The sequence below is a fragment of the Rosa chinensis genome, chromosome 6 (genome assembly GCF_002994745.2).
Source record: "Rosa chinensis cultivar Old Blush chromosome 6, RchiOBHm-V2, whole genome shotgun sequence".
NCBI classification, from domain to species: Eukaryota; Viridiplantae; Streptophyta; class Magnoliopsida; order Rosales; family Rosaceae; genus Rosa; species Rosa chinensis.
The window spans coordinates 23,535,081-23,556,231 of record NC_037093.1 but is presented as its reverse complement, the minus strand read 5'-3'; the positions used below and the strand labels follow the sequence as shown (position 1 = coordinate 23,556,231).

The window sequence follows — 21,151 nt, the reverse complement described above, 5'->3', positions numbered from 1 at the left end:
TTTTGTGTAATAATACGGCTTTAGTATGTTACGTCACAATTGTTTACAAAGTGGATATGGAAGCAGCTAATAAGTTTGATTTTTTTTTCCTCAGCAGAACTCACTACATTAGTTACTACGTTTGCAGATTGATGCTATGAACTATATGGTCTGGGAAATTCACCCTGTATTACTTTCTTTTGGAGTTGATGGTTTTGACAACAAATCACCACCATAACCATCCTTTTGATTCTGGTGTTTTTTGCGACTCACCAGCATTACTTTCCTTTGGATTTGTTGGTTTTGTCAATTCACCCGCATTACTTTCTTCTGAAATAGATGGTTTTAGAACCTCACCAACATGACCATCCGAATTCGATGGTCTTGGCAACTCAGCAACATCACCTTCTGAAGTAGTGATACTTTCTTGAACACCAGATTCTGTGTTGCTCGATGGAATGTCCTTGGAGGAACCGACTGCATCAACTCCTACTTTTGGTAATTCATCCTTTAAATTTGATGATTTGGGAAGCTCACCAACACCACCTTCTGCACCTTTATTTTCAGTATGAGCAGTGATACTTTCTTGTACACTAGTTCCAAGTTTCTTGGTACAATCAACTACATTAGTTCCTACTTCTGTTGATCCATCCTTTGAAGGTTTTTGAAGCTCACCGTCATTACCTTCTGAAACTTTTTTTATAGTGAAAGTTTCTTGAACACTCTTGGTAGAACTGCCTGTATTAGGCACTTTGGTCGATCCATCCTTTAAGTCTAAAGGTTTTGGCAGCTTGTTGATATTACCTTCTGAAACTTGCTTCAGAGTGGTTACGGTTTCTTCAACACTCTTGGTAGAACCCAGTGCATTAGTTCCTCCTTCTGCTGATCTGTCATTTAAATGTGATGGTGTCGGCAGCTCAGAGAGACTACCTTCTGACACTTGTTGAGCAGTATGAGCAGTGATACCTTCTTGCACATTACTTTCCATGTTGGTTGATGCAAGCTTCTTGGTAGAATCAACTGCATTAGTTATTACTTCTGTCGATCCATCCTTTGCATTTGAAGGTTTTGGGAGCTCACCGACGTTAGTATCTTGAACACTCTTGGTAGAATCCACTGCACCAGTTACTTCTGGTGATCCATCCTTTAAGTCTGAAGGTTTTAGCAGCTCGTTGTTCTTACCTTCTGAAACTTGCTTCGGAGTAGCAGTTTCTTCAACGTTCTTGGTAGAACCCACTGCATTAGTTCCTACTTCTGCTGATCCGTCATTTAAATGTGATGGTGTTGGCAGCTCAGAGAGATTACCTTCTGACACTTGTTTAGCAGTATGAGTGGCGTTACCTTCTTGCACACAAGTTCCTGTGTTGCTTGATGCAAGCTTCTTGGTAGAATCCAGTGCATTAGTTCTTACTTCTGTCAATCCATCATTTGCATTTGAAGGTTTTGGAAGCTCACCAACGCTAGTATCTTGAACACTGTTGGTAGAATTCACTGCATTAGTTACTCCTGGTGATCCATCCTTTGAGTTTGAAGGTTTTGGCAGCTCAAAGACATTACCTTCTGAAACTTCTTCCAAAGGATTACTGGCAGTCTCTTGTACATTCTTAGTAGAACCCACTGCATTACTAGTTGCTACTTCCAATGATTCATCCTTTGAATTCGACGTTTTTGGCAGCTCAATTAAATTACCTTCTGAGACTTTCCTTTGGTCAGTAGTAACTGTTTCTTTTACACCAGATCTGGCATTTTTTGATGCAGTCTCCTTCGTAAAACTCACTGCATTAATTTCTATTTCTTTATGTTCATCTTTTGAATCTGATGGTTTTGGCTGGTCTCCAACATCTAATAATTCCTTTACAGGAGTTTGAGTAGAGACAGTTTCTTGAACACCAGTTCCTATAGTATTTGATGCAATCTCCTTGGCAGAACCCACTGCATTACTTTCTATTTTATTTGATCCATCCTTTGAATTTGATGATTTTGGCAACTCACTGAGATCACCTTTGGGGATTTGTTTCAGAAGAGTAGGGGCAGTTTCTTGAAGACTCGTGGTAGAACCAACTGCATCATTAGTTGCTACTTTTGCTAGTTCATCATTTGACGATTTTGGCAACTCACTGACATCAGTTTTTGAGACTTCTTTCACAGGAGTGGTGGCAGTTTCTTGAACACCAGATCCAGTATTGCTTAATGCAATGTCCTTTGACAATTTTGGCAGCTTACTGACATCACTTTCTGAGACTTGCTTCAGAGGAGTTTCAGCAGTTTCTTGAACACCAGATCCTGTACTGCTTAGTGCAATGTCCTTGGTAGAACCCACTGTATTATTTCCAACGTCTGTAGATCCATCTTTTGGATTTGATAGTTTTGGCAGCTCACCAACATTATCTTCGGAAACCTCCTTAGGAGCATGATCAGTGGTAACTGTTTCCTGAACAGCAGTTCCTATATTAATTGATGTAATCTCCTTGGTAGTGCCCATTGCATTGGTTCCAAATTCTGTCGACCCATCCTTTGAATTTGATGGTTTACGCACCTCGCGATCATTAGCTTCTGAGACTTTCTTCGGAGAAGTTTTGGTTCCTAATTCTGTTGACCCATCCTTGAATTTTGATGAAATAGGCAGCACAGGATCATTATTTTCTGAGACTTTCTTTGGAGAATTAGGAGTAGCAATAGGTTCTTTAACACCAGTTTCTGTGTTGCTTGATGCAATCTCCTTGGTAGAACCCTTTGCACTAGTTTCCACTTTTGACGATTTATCTTTTGAATTTGATGGTTGTGTCTGCCCACCAACATTAGCTTCTGAGAATTGCTTTGGAGAAACATGAGGCGTGACAGTTCCTTGAATACTTGTTCCTGCATTGCTTGATGCAATCTCCTTTGTAGAATCCACTGCAGTAGTTCCTACTTCCACTGACCCATCTTTTGAATTTGATGGCTTTGGCAGCTCATTAGCTTCTGAGACTTGCTCCATAGCAATATGAGTACTGATAGTTTGTTGAACACCAGATGCTTCGTTGCTTGATTCTATCACCTTGCTTGAGGTGGATTTTACACCCACAGGGGGGTCTGGGACTCCAACTGCATTTAAGTCCTTGATGCTTGAATCTTCTTTTGACTCTGATAAGATGATACGTGGTTCCTAAAATGTCAGAGAAACCATGATTAGACTCCTATATTTTTTTGCATAACCAATGAAAATAATTATTATTAAGGCTTTGGGTGGTCCATAGATGGGGAAAAAAAAATTTAAAAATGACTCGGCCTAACCAGAAGAGTTGGTTTGACCAATACAAAAGTACAGATCATAGGGAAACAATCAAGCATTATATATGCAATGCAGAAGCATGGAAATCCAATGGCTGACCGCAGAGAAGTAAACATGGTTAAAAAGAAGATTCTAACAAATTATGAGACCATGGAATTACTTAAAACAACTCCTATAGTAAGACATGCATGAAAGCATCCAGAACCTCTCATGTTGGATGAACTAATATGGGAACTAGCATGCATCATCCAACAAAAAGGATATAGCTGAATGTTGTGGTGGATTAAGTAACAGCAAACAGAAGATCATTGGACAAGGTTTCTTTTTAGATACGAAAAATTAAAAGAATCATAGCACTAATAGCACCTGAAGATGAATTTTGCAAACCAAAAGTGAAATTTTGAAAAAAGAAAAAAGAGTGCTTCTTCTGTTGATGTAATTCCTCATCGAACAAAAAAAGCATATGTATTGTAAGAAACAATTCTGTGAAAAATACTTCATGTGAATATTTCCAATGCCAATTTGTTCTCTCCCACACATACAGTACCAAGATGACACTACAATTCAGTTAACAAGCAACTTCCTAGAACTTGTAAATGGTAACTCAAAAACCAAGAGATTTCATCAGAAATCAGCAAAAGCATTTCAATAAAATAAATTATAAAATATAAAAAATCAAAAAAGAGCATAGAACAGCAAACACTTCACATAGCAAAATAAAACCAAGTATTTTCTCCTCATGACAACTCTAGGATTTTATTAACTGGTCCATTTATTGAGTCCTTTCTTGAAATAATGGAAATAAGGTGAGCTTTACAAAATCAGTAGGTATAAATAAGCTTCCCTTATAGCTAACTAGCCAAGGCTCTAACCTAGCACGCACCTGGAATGTAAAACATATATCTTTGTATAATATTATACATGAGGAAAACAACTATAAAGAACGGATTAATCTTCAGAAATAACACAAAAACTTTGATTTTTTGGATAGTCAAACTAATATATAGAAAAAGCTCATGTGATTTAAACAGATCTTCAAATACAACTTTCACTTCAACAGAAGAAATATTAATATGGCAACATGATGTCTGATAAAAGTTTGGCATATCCAAGAGACTCATAACTTCATAACTTCAATTTAATTATGCCAAATCAGAGTGACTGACAAAGTCATTTACACTACTTACCAAAAACAAAGACAGTCACTTACACTATCTGCAACAATAATGCAGTGTTCTAGACAATTCAAGCAATAAACAGGGAAAAGCATTCAATCAATTTAAGTACAACATGATAAGTATGAAATAAGCACTGAAATACAATACGGATAATGATTGCATGACTTACAGGAAATGTAAAATGATCATGAAAAGAGGGCATATCGGACAAGAATAAGTTTTTCTCCTCTGCTGGCATTTTATCTTTCGAAGAAACATACTGAGGACTAGAGTCTGTAAAAGCTGCTTTCACATTCAAATTCTTAGGGAGATCATCATTTAAATCTGAATGAGAAGCTGTTAAGAAGAGCCGGTTGCATTCCCCAGGATCTCTTCCATTTTCAACAGATGCACGTACATGTGAGGTGGCACCAATCTGTTCATTACCTGAAGTACCTTCTTCTATGATTTTACCATGAAAATCTGAATCTGTGGCTTGGTCTATGGAGGGAACACGCATTTCAGCCAATGATGGAAGTGTAACCACTTCAGATATTTCTGCTTGAATATCAGAAGAAATGGAGTTAAAGGAAAGGACCTTTGCAGATGCTGGGGGGCTTGTGTCATAGACTGGCTCCTTATGTTGATTGTCATCCAGCATTCCACTCGTAGTTTGCACTTGTGTCTCAAATGGCTCAAAAAATTTTGATCCATCTTTCCTCAAATCTGAAGATTTTTCATCTGCTTCTGATGACGATGACAAGCTTGACCTACTGCTGTTTTTATCTTCAGATGCTTCTGGTTTCAAATAAGTTGCATTAGTAATAGGTTCCACAGGAATAACAAATCCTCCTGTACCAGACAAGCTTGCATTCCCATTCTCCACCTGGCCCAATTTTATTTCCGGCTCATCATGCTGGACATCTTTTTTCCCAGGCCGTTCCATTTCCAGATGATCTAGATCTTCAGAAGAATGCCTTCTATGGTCAACAAGCTCAGAAGCTTGGTATATATTGGAGATCACTTCTGCTTCTTTAACGCGCTCATTGAACTTCCTTTCATCCAGATCTTCTCCGGAACTCACTGACTCAATATCAGGAATGGAACTCAACTTGGAATCACTAGCTTCTCTTGGTAATGTTTGGAATGAGCAATAGCTTGTTTCTTCTGAAGCCAACTGTTCTGGTACAAAAACAGGTCTCCATTTAAGGTCTTGCCTCTCTTGCCTGGCATCCCCTAACCTAGATGGTCTAATGCTTGCATGCCTGCAAAAGAATGTATTATTGGGGACAACTGTCGCAAATTCTTGCTCAACATGATCTCCCTTGAGCTCAGGATTTTCTTCATTTGGCTCATACAGAAGATCAAAGGGGTTTCTTCCTGGTAAGTAAGTAGATGGAGCAGAACCAGGAATGGGTGGCAACCCCATATCATCATAGGAATCATGTGAGAGATCAAAAGGGTTGTGTCTTGTTGTCGAAATTTGTGTTATATTAAAGGGATTTTCAGAAGTATCTAAATCTATCAGATTCTTCTCAGGGTTCTGTCTTTTCGATGCAGTTCTCCTTGTAATAAGGTTCTCCAAGCATCGGTTCCTTTCAAGCTCCAAATTCCCCAAGTCCCTGAGATTCTTTTGGTCATCCTCTGTCCACTTGATTGCAGATTTGCTTTCATCCTCTTTACCATCATGTGCTTCTTCCTCATCGCCATCATTATCATCAACCCCATACTCTTCTACTCCTCGACCCCGGATTTCAGTATCCTCATCATCTGACTCATTACTGCCATCATTACTCCTATCAGACCCAACCCCAGAATCATCAGGGGACATATGAGCAGGTAGTGGAGCATCTAAGTCTAAAAGTGGGTGTAGCTCATCAAGAATTGGAAGGATGTCTGCTATTGAAGCATCTGGTGACGAACTCTCTGCTTGGTCTGAGCCAGAATCTGAAGCCTCATCATCACCACCACCGCCACCCTGTGAAGACTCCGAGTGATCACCTTTGAGGGAAGCCGGCTTCTCAATAGCTTCCACATTCCTTGTCATGGCATCAATCCCGAATTTCTGCTTATGAATGACTCTCTGGTTCTCCAGCTCCTTACTATTTAATTCTCTCTTCTCACTCTCGGCGTAGTGAAATGTCTCATCAATAAGAGGCACATAACCAATTGAACCTTCACGATCACTACTGTATCTACTGCAACTCACTTCATCTAAACTCTTTCCTGAGAACTTATGTATAGAAAACCTCCCATTCCTCTCCAAAGTAACAGCCGCATCCGCTGAAACCCGGGTTCTAAGAGAAGCAAAATCATGGGTAATCTTCTTTTGCCTTTTGGTTTCAGGTAATTCTGGCTGGCCGAAAATCAAAAGGGTCCCAAGAAGAACAACAGAGCAGACCAAAACAGGGGATGCAGTCACCAAAACAGAAAATGCAGAGGGAAAGAATCTCTGCAGAAATATCAAGAAAAGCAGAAATGCCACGAGAAATGGATGATGGAAAAGTGATCTGTAACATGTTCTGAGTGATGTGGTCACAGATTTCCTGATTTGAACTCCAATTTCTAACACAAACCCCATGTCCTCTGGATAATGGATACAGATATTGATTTCAGCTCCAATCTGTATGAATGAAAAATTTAATGTCTACCCAATAGATCAAAAGCAAAAGAAAAATGATTGTAATAGATTTAGGGAATAATCAGAGAGAGAAAAACCTACCACAAAAGTTGAATTAAAATAAAATTCTAAAATTTCAGATGGTGATCATGATGAATCCAAGACCTGAAGGCAACAAATTGGTTGAGATTATTGGAAAGAAATAAGAAATGAAATGGAAATTACCTCGGTAGAGAAAGCACTCACCAGAAGAGAGAAAGAAAAAGCAATGTGTTCCTGACTTCCTCAGCTTTGCTCCTCTCTTTCACTTCTTTTTCTTCTCTGCATTTTAGGGACCTAGGGAAAACAGCTACAACAGCTGAATGTTAATGTTATGAATCAATGTACTTGACCATCGGTTTAAAAACCAGAGAAAACAAAATAGCATATGGTGGGAGTTATGCACATATATTCTCCATTGAAACCAATTATTTGCATTAGGAATGTTGATGAGATAGATCTTCAATAATCATTTTGGTTGGTTGGGTTTAGTCCATATGAGACAGATCAGGCCGCCCCTCCCATTTGGAGAGTCCAGGAGCCATGCTTTTAGGAAAATTATTACAAATATGTAAATAAGAAAAAATAATATATTCAAAGCAATAATAAATAATAATAAAAGTAGCTTACTTATGCAACATTTACTTGGAACATTGGTTACCAAAGTACCAAATCAGACGCTATTTAGTAGGCCAATTACTAATCCAGTCCATATGAATATACAATATCATCTTACATATACTAGATTCATTTCTCATGGATTCCCCTCAAAGCCAACAAAGCAGCTCCATATGCAGCCTCGGTTTGAATTGCAGAACTTACAGGCAAACCAAGTACTCTCTCTCTAATCTTTGTCCATTTCTCATTTCTCGCACCACCTCCGGCTGTGAACACTTCATCAACTTGGGTTGCGCCTAGTTCCTTGAGTAAGTTGTAAGCTTTTGCCTGCTTATTGTACAAGTGAGAAGGTTCCAAAGTCATTAGACCTGAATTTCTACCACAACTGATCAAGCTCGAGTAGAGAGAAGGCAATGTCTATTATCATTACCTCTATACGCGCAATGGATTCAAGAATCCCATGCAAAAACTCCACCTCACTTTCTGGACGTGGGTGTAATCTGCACAGGAATGAAAACTAATAATCTGCAGCTGATTATTTCTACTTTATTATCATGAAAAAAGATGTGGTCATTGGCTTCTGTTTCCCACATCTAAGCTAGTTGAATATATAATCTTTTCTACAGAAGGCATCTCATTGTGTACTGCTTTTGTTAGGCGAAAGATTGACAATGCTTCCACAAATTATGTGCAAAAGATACTACTCTAACGCACCACTCATATATTTATTTCCTCTTCCCTTAAAAAACAAGTACCTTGGAGCCATATTCGGATCTGCCACTGGAAATCTCTCACCAACTGATTGCAGTGGGTAGTAGTCTAGAGGAGAAGCTTCCATGGGATCAATCTGTTCACTCAATTTCTCCAGTTGCTGGTCAGTGAAAATTTGTCTAAGAACTGCTCCACCAGTATTTGAAGCACCTCCAACAAGCCACTTATCATCAAGGCGATGACTATACACCCCAAACCGTGCATCCTCAATCCTAGTAGTGCTCAGCAGTTTTATGGCAAGTGTTGAACCCAAAGAAGTTACCTGGATACAAAGTTTTAGACTATTTGCTAAATAATCAATAGTAGGCATGTGTACATTTGGAAGCAACAAGATCTCAGGAAATTACAAATGCAAGACAACTTATAAAACAGCACTTTGATTGCATTGTAAGCAACAATGTTTGCACAGGATGGGGAAATGCAGAAATAAAATAAGGTGTAAGGAGTTGAGGGGAAAAAAAAAGTCATATGATTTGATGACCTAACCATTAGGCAATGCCTTAAAGAAGTTTCTGACTGAGTAAGAAGGAACACAAGGAACTCACAGCTTTCCCAGGTTGTGTTGCACGAGCTGCTAAAAAAGCTGCTATACTATCAGTGGTTCCTGTGCATACAGCACAATCACTTGGGAAACCTGCAATTACATATTTTATATGTTATCAGGTTAAACTGCTATAAAACATGCTTAAGATATGTACTGCATGGCTTGCAATATTTCGAAATCATAAGTCTTAACCTGAACAAAATGCATAAGTCTTAACCTGAACAAAATCATAAGTCTTAACCTAAATAAAAAGATACAAAATGCATTGCCCTATCAGATACCTTAGAAACTTGAGCACCATTTTTCAGTATACAATTGTCCAACTACCACACTTAGTATAATGTTTAATTTAACTAGCAGAATCAGGAGCACACCAGCTCAGCTTATTGGTGTTTTTTTTTTTTTGGTGCTAAAAAGTAAAAAAGTGTATAATTAGAATTCATTTCGCATGAACTTTGCTCGAAAGCTTTCCTGATATTGTCAGTCGCTAGTTGCTACTATACAAGGTCAATGATCAATACATAAATGGACAACTGATTCGCCTCAAAGAACTTGTTTAAGTGCTATTATTATGCCAATTGCAAGAAAATTTTACCAAAATCCGATCTAATGTCCTCTTTCAAATGACCGATTGAAGTTCCAGGAGCTCCAACAGAAGGTAAAAGTTGTGAATAGGGCTGAGAGAGTAGCCAGGGTGGATAGGATTCAAGCTCAGGATCATAACCAACCTAAAGCAAATAAATAGAACTACATTATCCAAACATAGAAATTTAATGCTTCAAAGCTAGAAGATGTAAACATAAACTAGAGAAAAGGGTTACAGAAACTACCTTCAGAGCATTATTATAATCAGACACTCCGAGTTTTCCATGAAGAAGCCACAAAAGCCAATCTGCTTGGTGCAACAGTAGTGCATATTTTTTATTTGGATCATCATTCTCCCACCAGGAGACAAGCTTGCACAGAGTAGAGGAACCAGAGCAGACCGTATGGTTTGGAGGAGCAATGGATTTAACCGTCGGTAAAGCATCAGGGCAGCTCTCATTGTAGAGGAAAGGTCTCCATAACGGCTCTCCTGTGTTGCTGCATATTCAAAGTCAAATGCCAACTTTGAATTTAATCTTGATGTGGAAAATGGAACTTTGCAAGTGAACGCATAAGCATCAAAGCCTTAAGGTATTTACCTGTCAACAATGAGAGTAGTTGCAGAAGTCCCATCAATGGAAATAGAAGCAATCAGTTTACGAAGATGAGATGGAATGTCTCCAAGAAGTGAGAAGAGAGTGGCCTTCCATGAACGGGCCCAATCCATTTTTTCTTCACTCTTTCTAGACAATGGAAAGAAAATATCAGTTACTTGGGCAAGCAAAATTAGTGAAAATATTCAGAAAAGCAATTGATTCTTCTTGTTAGGTCCACAGTACTTAATTAACTCCTTGATCTTTTAGTTATCCAGTTGTATGTTGAACCAAAGTATCCAATTTTTTAACAGCTTTTTGATTCATCTTCCACAAAATTCTGAAACCAATATCTACTGCTGGAATTCTCTCTCATGAGTCATGACTATATCACAATGCTGTGTCAAGCGCAACACATGTTCTAGGTCCTTCCTTCATAAGAAATTCTCATTTGACAACCTCTCAGAGATGCTAGAATTTTCAACTTGTTTAGTGGATAATTATTGACAGAACACATATCAGGGATCCTCTTCATTTCACTATCATCTATGTTATACACATACTCCTCAGTAACACAAAGATTGATTGCTACCCAATCAGAACAAATGATTCCAAGCATTTTATTTCATCAGTACTTGATTGAAAATGAACGAGCCAAGAACCAAAACATGGAATCCTAAAGCAAATGTAGCATACCATAAAAAGAGGGTATTCTCTCTTTCCCTCAGCATGAATTATCCCTCGTTTATCGATAAGGGCAAACCTCGCTCCAGAAGTCCCAAAGTCCAGTCCCAGATAAAGCCGCTCCCCAACTTCAGGTTCACCCCCATTGCTCCCAAAAGTCATTGGCCTTGGACCTCTTGGTCTTCTCAGTTTGATCAGAGCTCTGTTCAAGTGCAACCCAGTTGGTGGAGATTGCCTTCTTGGACTAGGATACCCTGCAGCGTCAGAATGATGATCAAACACTACTTTAACACAGCTTGAGTGATAGCAATGGCTGTAGCTACTAAAGGAAATTAAATGACAAAAAGAAAAGATGGGATGGAGGACCATGTGAGCAGGGGAACAGGAAGGAGCTTGCAAAGGCAGGATGATGATGAACTGAAGCCAGCATTGATACTAGTGACGAGGAGGAGACTTGCTTAGGATAATGGGGTCACTGGATTTTCAACCACGGGAAGATCGGTCTCTGGAAACAATGTCTTAATTCGTCCAGAAAATAAAATAATATAACTATGTCCACGGGCGGAATTAGGATTAATAACTTGGGTATTAATGTTTTCTCGGCGTTCGCTATTTTGTGTATTATAAAATTGCCTGCTCGACAGTTTTTAAGGGACAGTGACAGACAAGTGAATCTGACGGCAATAAATGTACAGTTTTAAGTTGTTACAATTTATGCTTTTATATTTAATACATGTGGTTTAGATGCATTTGTCTCTTACAATCCCTTAAAACTGTCCTTTAGGTGAGCAAATCTGTATAAAATTATTAATAATAAATTACCACTAACTATAAACTAAGCCTAAGTTCTTCCGAAAATCACTTTTTTTTAATTGTCTCTCTGAGAAAACCCTAAGGCGGCTTCAGAACCTCCGGCGGCACCCGGTCGCCGGGGTGGTCTCCAGCCACACCGCCACCATAGGTTTGCTGCCGGACGGGAGGTCTAAATGCTCATGGGATTGTCGGAGGGAATTTGCTCGGGTTTTGTCAACAGTTCGGCTGGGTTTGTTCGATGGGGTGTTCGGGGCTTTACGGATCCAGTCGTCGATCCTTGCTGCTGCGTTCTAGGATCGCCGGTGCCCTCGATTTCGATTTGACGGCGGGGTATGGTCACGGGCCTGGAACAGTGTTGGGTTTCTGTGCTGGTTGCATCTCGTGGCGGCGTTGGCTTGGGACGACTTGGAGGCAAGGCGGAGAGGGCGACGCGAGTAGGGCGATGTGGGTCAGCCGGAGCGAGGTCCGGTCGGTGGAGGTCCGAAGGGATGGTGGGAGGCAAGGTGGACTGGCCCGAACCAGAGTGATGGGCCTGGAGCAAGTTTTTCTTGGTGGACTTCCTATTGGGCCTCTAACTGTTGGGCTGGGGTTTTGCCCTAGTCCATTGCTATTTTGGGCTGGGGTTTAGGCTCTTGGCCCAAACCTATCTTTTTAGCTTTTGTCTAATAACAATAAGTGTCTTGTATTAGAAACCTAATGAGTGTAGTTTGGCTTGTCTATTCGCTATGTTTCCATAGCTTTTAGGCTCGCTTTTAAAGTGAGCGATTAGTTCGAATATAATTGGTTTATCCCATGTACTACTGTGGCTCCTCCACGAAACCTTGATCTGGTCATTGTTATGTGTCAGCGGGTGAGTATGTAATGACCTTCTTGGCATGCATTATTATCAATGGAATTACCATTCAAGTCAAAAAAAAAAAAAAAAAAACCTAATTCTTCCATGCGCAGGTTCTATTTTGAGGAAATCTGTGCGGTGTAGCAAATTACCCCTACGTAAAGCCTACATCCGTGCGGCCTATTTTCTGTTTGTTTTATGTTAAGTTGAATTTAATAAACTACCCTCCTCTTAGCTAGGGATATGTTTGCGGTTTAGATCTGGTTTCTTCTTCATTCACAACGAAACTCTGGTTCTCTTCCTATCTTCATTGAATCAATTGATTCTTCATGGAGAATCAACCCCATAATTCGTATTCATACAACTACTCAAGTAATTCACAATTGCCTCTATCTCTTAGTTTGCATCTTTCTTAGATTTGGTCTTCTTCTTTTTTCTTTTTTTTCTTTTTTTTTTTAAGTTTGAAGCGTTTATTCAGAGATAGATAGACAAATATCATTCTCGATTGCCCAAGAGTTCAAAATTATAGGTCAAAAATGAAATTATCTGTGCAATTGAGATGATATGAGGTATGCGATTTTTTGTTTCAAATAATTAAAGTTATTTTTTTTCCTCAATTTCATTGCAATTGGATTTAGTGTTGATTAGTTATGCTTGTTGATTTAAATCATTTCTTGCTAATGAAAAATTCTTTTACATATGAAAATTTGAGATGCATAACCTAGACCCACATAGGCATATCTTGTTTGCTAAAACCCTCATAGGCATATTTGGTTTCCTATTAACCTTCAATAATCATATCTGATTTGTTATGAAGCCCCAGTAGCCATATCTGATTTGCTATCGAACTTTAGTAACCAATATGAATTGTTATTGAACCTCAGTAGCCATATTTTAGTTGTTATTGACTATGAGTAATGATATTTGATTTGTTATTGAACATTGTTAATAGTTGTGTGATTGTTGTTACTAGTGAATGTTAGTCTATACTTATGTTTGTAGCATTTACTTTTAGTGTTTGTGATTGAATGTTAAGATTTTGGAGTGTATTGATTAGTTGGCATCTTTGTTACTAAAGGTCAGTAACATTTGTGAATATCATCTTCTGAAGGTACTCACTTCATGATTATTCTTCTTGTGTTATATATTCTAATCAAGACTGTTGTTGAGGTTTCCAGAACAGATGGATGAAGTTGTTTAATGTGGTCTTTTGGATCGACATAGTTGGAATAACTTGAGGAGGTCCTCCCCTGTATAACGCTTTTTCGTTGTTCGCTAGTTTGTATATTATAAAATATTTAAATAAGAAAATTTTGCAATTGAACTATAACCAAAACGAACAACTAATTTTTATAGGTAATTCTAAGCGATGAATGAGATAAAAATAAGAAGTAAAACAATGGCGATCATTTAAATACAACGTTTTTACGTGCTTGACCAATATATAAAATAGCATCTCTAACTTTAAAAAAAAAATATGTGTAGATGTGTGTGTATACACAAACTAGTTTATCCTCATAAACTAATACATCACCTAAACTTATTCTGTAAATATTTTTTCCATATATATTCTTATTTATTAATTTTAGTAAACACTTAATGAGAATGTATTTTTCAAGAACTACTGTGTTAGTTTTTTATTAATTTTTGTTATCAGACTTTGACTTCATATAAAAAGATGTTATTTATTATGATTTGTAGTTACTGTGCAATATTAGGGATATTGGGAGGGGGGTCAACTTGAAAGAACACAAACATTTATATAGTTTCTATAGGTTAATTAGATGTTTTGTCAGATTGCTTAGGGGGGTTTGAACCTCTTCAGGCCTATAAATGGTTCCGCCACTGACTATGTTTTAATACTTGTAAGAACAGATATTACTCATGTTCCTATGTTTTTTTATTTTATTTATTTTTTAATCAAATACACCAATCTATATTAAATATACTAACAATATATAGGGCGAGACAAACGCAACAAAAATAAATAAGAAAAAAGATAACTAGATGCAAAAACGCATCTGAAATGAAAACTAAATAGAACAAGACCAAATGCCATGAGGCATCAAATAGTGCGTTGCATGAGTTTTTTGAGCGGTTAAAGTTGTAACTATAACCGGTGATATGAATTATCCAACTTGTTAAAATTGAAAGATGACTACATAAATTCCATCCTAACCCAGCAAAAGATGAAAGTTTTTTTTTTTCCTGAGTTACAATAGACTCCATTATGAAATCTAGAACGGTACATACATATGAGATTCATGATACCATACTTTGAATGTTGCACACTTACCAAGGCCTCTTTTGATCATTGTCTGGTATGGGTAACGATATTTTGAGTTGCAACACTTGCTAAGCCTCCTTTTTACATTTTGAAAACGACTTCATGATTTCAAATTCTCAATATGGGGCATAATTTTTGGACTTCTACTTAATTTTCTACCAACAACCGGGGTCAACGGCGTCAACCAGCCCCTAATATTTGGTTTCTATGCCATGCAAACATTATGAATTCATCCTGACCCAATTTGTCACCTCACAACAAATTTTAGTTGCGCGCTCACTGTATGGCATCCCTAGTTTTCTAACCTCAGTTTATGCTGAGAGTAGGGGTAGGTTCGCGAAACTGAAACGGAAAAAAACCGCACCAAAACCCGAACTAAAGCCGAACAAAACAACACCAAAAAAAAACTGAACAGAAAAAAAAAACCGCACCGAACCGATTTTGTTCAGTTCGGTTTTCGGTTTTCGGTTTTCGATTTTCGGTTTTTGCTTGGTGAAAGCCGAACAGAAAACTGAATTACTGTTCATATTTGACAAAACGACATCGTTTTGTTTTAGGGTTGGAGAACAACTAAACAGCCTCGAGCCCTCGACCCTAGCATTTTCACTGCCTCACTTCTCTCTGAGTCTCAGCCACTCAGCTCTCACTTCTCTCAGCCCAGCCCCCTTTCGTTTTCATCTTTGTGGAGTCGCCGTCTCCATCGCCTCTACCAGAGCCCGTCACTTCCTCAGCCAGTCAACTCTTAGCCCAGCCCCGACGTTTTCCTTTCATCTAGATCTTCGTGGACTCACTGTAGCCGCTACCGAAGCCCGAAGACAGGAACTAACGAAGCCACCCGAAGACTCCCGAAGACAGTAGCTATCCATCTTTTAGCCTCCATATTTGATTAGTGTAGAAGGTGAGAATGTGTTTAAGACTTTCTTTCTTAACAAATATTGTCTGGTGGAGGTTTCTTTCTTAATTGGGCTGATGGTCTCTATTTGATTTCCCAGATTGTTATTGGTGATTTGGTGAATGGAGTATAGAAATCAATTGCCTCCCAGGTCCTGCACTGCATTTGTGAAGGTAAAGGAAATTTCTCCCTTTCGTGTCACTTTTCTTTTTCTGCCTGAAGTTGAGTTGGGTTTATTCTTATGAATTTGGCTTTTAATTAAATTTGTAGAAGCAAGATCTTTTCTGTAGCTATTTTGAGAATCAATTTTGGTTACCTTCTTTCTGTTGGACTGGATTTATTATAGTATTGTTGGTTTGACTTAATTTAAGATATAGGGCAATCAACTTTGGTATTCTGTTTCTGGATGTTGAAAATTGTTCTGGATGATCGTTGGTTTAGCTTCTTACTATATTCAATTCTGAATTTGAGTTTTGTTTAAGAGATTTCATTCTGACTTGACTGTTTGCAACTTTGCATACTCATTCAATTTAAAAGATATGGAATTGATGACATTTTCATTTTTGGGAGCGACTGATTTCTGAATTTTTTTTTTTCATAGTTGGTATGGTTCAGTTGTTTTTTCATAATTGAGATGTTGTATCAGTGCTCTGTTATTGCTTCACTTTGCTATTATTTGGTTGGTTTTGGGACACAATGACTCTGGGACTGTAGGTAAGCTCAGAAAATGGAGAAATAACCTTTTTATTTGTGTTGGAGTGTTTTTGTGTGGTTCATTGCTTGGCTTGATTATGATAGAGACTACTCTACAAGTAACAATTTGGCTTTCTATGTTTTCTTGGTTTGATTTACAATTGTAGTTCTATTTTATGTCATGGGACCATAAACAAGCACACACCATTACCCCATAAGATGATGTTCATGATGAACTTTAACATCACCAATTTGTAATACTTCACATATCGGATTCAAATGGTATCCGTTGTCACTTTGAACTTGATCAGTTTCTGCTATAGTCTATACAGTAGCTTTTTGGTCTAAACATGTGTTCTTGACCTCTATACTCACGTTTCTATTTACTTATTTTAATAGGAGTAATTTGCAAATCTAGAAAATGAAGAGGCAATCTAAATCAGCTGGTACTAGTTCGGGTGCTCATCCGAAATCAACTTCATCATCTCAAGTATGTGCTTATGTCCTAAACATTTTCTGCAATGTGTAAACATTTTCTGCAATTTGTTTTCATTTTCTGCAATATGTAAACAGTTTCTGCTTATGTAAACAGTTTCTGCATTATGTAAACAGTTTCTGCAATTTGTTTTGGTTTATGTTTCTGCAATATGTGCAGCTTTCTGTAAACTATTACTGCAATATGTAATTCTTTCTGTAAACAATTTCTTTTTTGCAATCTGTTTCTGTTTTGCTATTTGTTTTCTGTTTTTATGTCTATGTATCGATATACTCTAACAGTCAAATTCTATAAGCTGTAGATCAACACTAGTGTTGGTGAATCGACAACACCAATACCAGTTGAAGAAAGAAGTAATGCTGCAAATCCGGAAGAAGAAAGAGGAAGCAACCGAGGTTGAAGATGATGGAAGTGTGGAAAGCATCCTTGAGGCGTTGAAATGGAAAGAAATGTCAGATATTTGGAATCATTTTGAGAGGGATGTGGTGGATGGTAGAATTAAGGATAAATGTAATTATTGCGGAAAGAGTACTATGCCGATCCTAGGAAGAATGGTACAACCTCCCTTCTAAATCATATGGACAAGTGTCCAAAGTATCTCCCTAATATTGAGAAGTTGAAAGCTAAAAGCCAAAAGATTTTCTCTTTTAAAAAACCAACTACTGAGTTGTTTGTTGGAATGGGGTCACTACTACAAAATGGGCTTGTGAGCACCAATTCAGCCCACTGATTGGGGTTGGTGTGTGTTACCCAACAGTTTGTCACCATTTTGTTGGATTGGTGCCTTGTCATGCAGCATTCACCGATCATGGGTGGCTAATGGGCTTTTTCCAATTTAATATTCCACAATTTGTATACGTGGCAAATTTTTTATATTAACTACTCTGCAATCCAATACCTACTCCAAAAGGCTCAAACAGAGCTGGTTACTTGAGTAGGGTTCTCAACTTAAGCACTTCCTACTCGACCCAAAAAAATTCTCTTGCACAAATTTTTGCTTTTAGATTCTTCTTAAGTTGTACACAACACCGCCTACACCAATGTCTTCAGGTTGAGCCGATCTACAAAAGCCCCAAACTTCCAAAACTTGCCATCACAAGAGTTTGCCACACGCGCCGCTCCTTGCTTTATACTTTTCCAATATCAACTCGAACCGTCTTCGATCACATTTTCAATGGATCCAGACCAGATAAGAAGCTCACAATGGGTCAGTTATTTATTATGGTTTTATGTCATTTTTCCTACCATTGCTAGATCATTTTCGATTTGAAAATTCGTGGAGTTGTTTTTTTTTTTTTTGGTTAATTAATTAGGGTTTGTTGCTGGAATGCAATCTTTAGCGAATGTTTTGAGTATTCTGGTGTATTGGGATGTTTCTTCTGAAATGAGAAACTAGCTTGTTGAATCTTTTTTTTTTTTTGGGTCAACTGCTTGTTGAATCTTAGTTACAAACTGGAGACAAGCTGTTAAAATATATTTAATTTGCACTCAACTTAAAACAAATTCCAGATTTTATGCAAGTTTTTAAATCTATTGGTTGGCTTTTTTTATATTTTATTTTTAAATGTAACTTCTTCTAGTTGGTGATATTGGGGCTATTTTTTTTCTTCTTCTAGAAGGTCTCAGGTTTTCTGGAAATGGAGAAGCAGAGAAGGATAATTCTAATATAGTCATGCAATTCCATATTATGTGGAGTTCTTCTCATTGTAAATGCAATGAAGGTGAATATATATATATATATATATATATATATATTTGTAGTTTCATTTATATTGATCTACCATGATAATGATTACATGTCCTTTATGAAACATGTTTCAAATTAGAAAGAACCAAAGATCTTTAGCTTCATGTGGTACCCTCTGATTGTAGAGATGAATTTTATCAGGTAATCGATCATGATCCCACTTAGTCATATTTTGTGATTTTCCTTAGTAAGTGCATCATCTGTTTGTACGAGTATGAAAATTGAACATGTACCTCTCCGTTGTTGTGGCAATTTGGATCTAGCTAGCTAGAAGGTATATGTATATAGGAAGAATAAAGTCCTCACTAGCTTAACTGTGACCATTGCATATTAAGTTGGGTTATGCATTATTTATAAATGCATTTCCAGCTTCTAGCTATTGTTAATTAAGTTTGGGTATAAATTAAGTTGGGATATACAAGTTGGGTTATACATTATATATGACTAGCTTATTATGGTGATTATGTAGCTTAATATGATTTAAGGATGCAATTAAAACATTTGAATGATGTAGCATTATATGCTCGTAACAAGGTAATGCAGTTGTATACCCTCTACATATATCTTTTCTCATTTACATTCTATTATATCAAAGTGGCTTCCTCTATATATTCAACGTTAAATGTGATGGACCTGTTCACCTTTATTGAGTTCTATTGGTCATGTTTATGTTGAATAAACTTGTCGTCACATTGTGTATACAGTTATATCTTACGTTACAAGTTATATATGACTAGGTCATGTATGTAGTTGTATCTTACATTTATGGTTTAACTTTTCTAGGTATGGTGTGTACCCTGAATCTTGGGCTTGAGAAGACAATGCATATCAAGATCTCTGTGGCATGAGATAACTTGTGAAGGATATTTGGTATGCTGATTGCATCAATATTCAATATTCAATTACAAACTTTGTATACGCATGTCAAAATATGCTGGAAATGGAATGAGTTGCATATGCATTAATGTTGTATTGTTTTTTTTCAACGGTATATATGCAACTATGCATTGTTGTATTGTTACAATTAGATACTTGTATTAATTTTGCTTTACTTTGTTATTGTTGCATTTCTTTCTCCACTGTGCGCACATTAATTATCAATCAGCTGCAATTCCATATAGTAACATTGTTACTGTTCTAACTTGTTATTCTTTGGATGTATATATTCAGAGCAGCTTGAGGTTATGCTCGGTAGGTGGAGCTCAGCCTTGGAGGTCTCCATATAATCGTACAGGATTCTGTTGCAACTACATTTTTTTTAATTTTTTTGGTAAAATCTAGTAGACCATTTTTTATATGGTTTCCAGCATGTGAATTGGTGGGTTGTAATAGCTTTGTTGCAGGAATGTTCAACATTTTGCTTTTAATTGAATGATTGGTTGCCTTTTATATTTCCTAAAATTGAATATTATAAAATATAAAATACTGGATAAGCAATAGTGTAGGAAGAGACCTAATTAAAAATAAAAAAAATCTATCCATTTTTCACACTGTTTGGAATAGTGGCCACAATGGGGACATTGTCTGACAAAAAACAGAGATGGTAGAGCAGACCAAGAAGAAATTTTGCCACGGAAGACATATGGGTGCCCTATGGCCTATAGGAAACTCCAATATAGGAGACTGACATTAGATGGGTGGCTGCACAGTGGCCTTTGAGGAAATTGGTGCCCTTTGTAGACAAACAACACCGATAATAGACGGCGCCCTATATGCAAATTTCTAGTGGTGGGTATAAAGAAGATTCTCACAATCATTGTTGATAATGCTTCATCAAATGATGTTGCATTGAAGGAGTTGAGTAAGAGGATAGGTGATTGGAGTGTCCCTAATGAACTTTTGCATGAAGGGAATAATTTGCATGTGAGGTGTGTGACCCATATTCATAACTTGATTGTCAATGATGGGTTGAGTGTGATGAAAATATTCATTGGTGTCATTCATAATGCGGTGAGGTATGTTAGATCCTCCCCACAAAGGCTTGATTTTTTCAAGGAATGTGTTGAAATGGTGAAACTAGAGTGCAAAGTGCTTGTGATTTTGGATGTCCCTACTAGGTGGAATTCCACATTCTTGATGTTGGAACGGGCTTTCAAATTCCAAAAAGCTTTTGATAGAATGGTGGATGACGATGTAGGTAATTTTTGGGCATGGCTCAAAGGTGACAAGGGTGAAAAGCCAAAAGAAGGGCCACCTAGTGTTGATTGGCAATATGGGGAGCAATTTGTGGATTTCTTGAGACCATTTTATGAAATCACTTTGAAGATATGTTGTTCTAATTCTCCTACCGTTCGTAATACTTTTGGTGATTTACTCTCTATTTATGGTCTCTTGCAAGAACAAAAGAACTCATGTTTGTCTGAGATTGCATCACCCATGCAAGACAAGTTTCAAAAGTATTGGGATAGCTTTGATAAGTTGAATCACTATCTTTTCATATATTGTTATTGTTCTTGATCTACATCATAAACTTGAGAGAGTTGTTGACTATTTTGAAATTCTAGATGATGAGGGTATGGATGAAAAG

General features: G+C 37.4%; 2 protein-coding genes and 1 long non-coding RNA gene across 7 annotated transcripts; 1 reads left to right on the top strand and 2 right to left on the bottom strand.

The window, feature by feature from the left end:
• Positions 1 to 7,348, bottom strand: LOC112173218. 2 transcript variants are annotated; one of them, XM_024310802.2, is made up of 4 exons: positions 7,274 to 7,348; positions 7,130 to 7,192; positions 4,598 to 7,030; positions 1 to 3,124 (listed from the first exon to the last, which is right to left on the bottom strand). In XM_024310802.2, the coding sequence occupies exons 3-4, from the start codon at positions 6,986 to 6,988 to the stop codon at positions 206 to 208; spliced, it is 5,310 nt and encodes a 1,769-aa protein (XP_024166570.1). In that variant the 5' UTR covers positions 6,989 to 7,030; positions 7,130 to 7,192; positions 7,274 to 7,348; the 3' UTR covers positions 1 to 205. The 2 variants fall into 2 exon arrangements, with proteins under 2 accessions (XP_024166570.1, XP_040364863.1); XM_040508929.1 differs by having other exon boundaries at positions 4,598 to 6,993; positions 7,274 to 7,335.
• Positions 7,274 to 11,400, bottom strand: LOC112173219 (D-ribulose kinase). 4 transcript variants are annotated; one of them, XM_040508930.1, is made up of 10 exons: positions 11,228 to 11,400; positions 10,874 to 11,115; positions 10,184 to 10,323; positions 9,830 to 10,082; positions 9,595 to 9,727; positions 9,001 to 9,089; positions 8,440 to 8,717; positions 8,115 to 8,184; positions 7,803 to 8,014; positions 7,274 to 7,376 (listed from the first exon to the last, which is right to left on the bottom strand). In XM_040508930.1, exons 1-9 carry the CDS (start codon positions 11,289 to 11,291, stop codon positions 7,814 to 7,816), a joined length of 1,470 nt encoding a protein of 489 aa, XP_040364864.1. In that variant the 5' UTR covers positions 11,292 to 11,400; the 3' UTR covers positions 7,274 to 7,376; positions 7,803 to 7,813. The 4 variants fall into 4 exon arrangements, with proteins under 4 accessions (XP_040364864.1, XP_024166574.1, XP_024166571.1 ...); XM_024310803.2 differs by lacking the exon at positions 7,274 to 7,376 and having other exon boundaries at positions 7,497 to 8,014; XM_024310804.2 differs by lacking the exon at positions 7,274 to 7,376 and having other exon boundaries at positions 7,536 to 8,011; positions 11,228 to 11,397.
• Positions 11,401 to 12,730: 1,330 nt separating this feature from the next.
• On the top strand, positions 12,731 to 17,424 carry LOC121050278. The gene is made up of 4 exons (XR_005802542.1): positions 12,731 to 15,694; positions 15,789 to 15,861; positions 16,781 to 16,871; positions 17,179 to 17,424. It is a non-coding gene; the product is annotated as an uncharacterized LOC121050278 (long non-coding RNA).
• Positions 17,425 to 21,151: the final 3,727 nt, after the last annotated feature.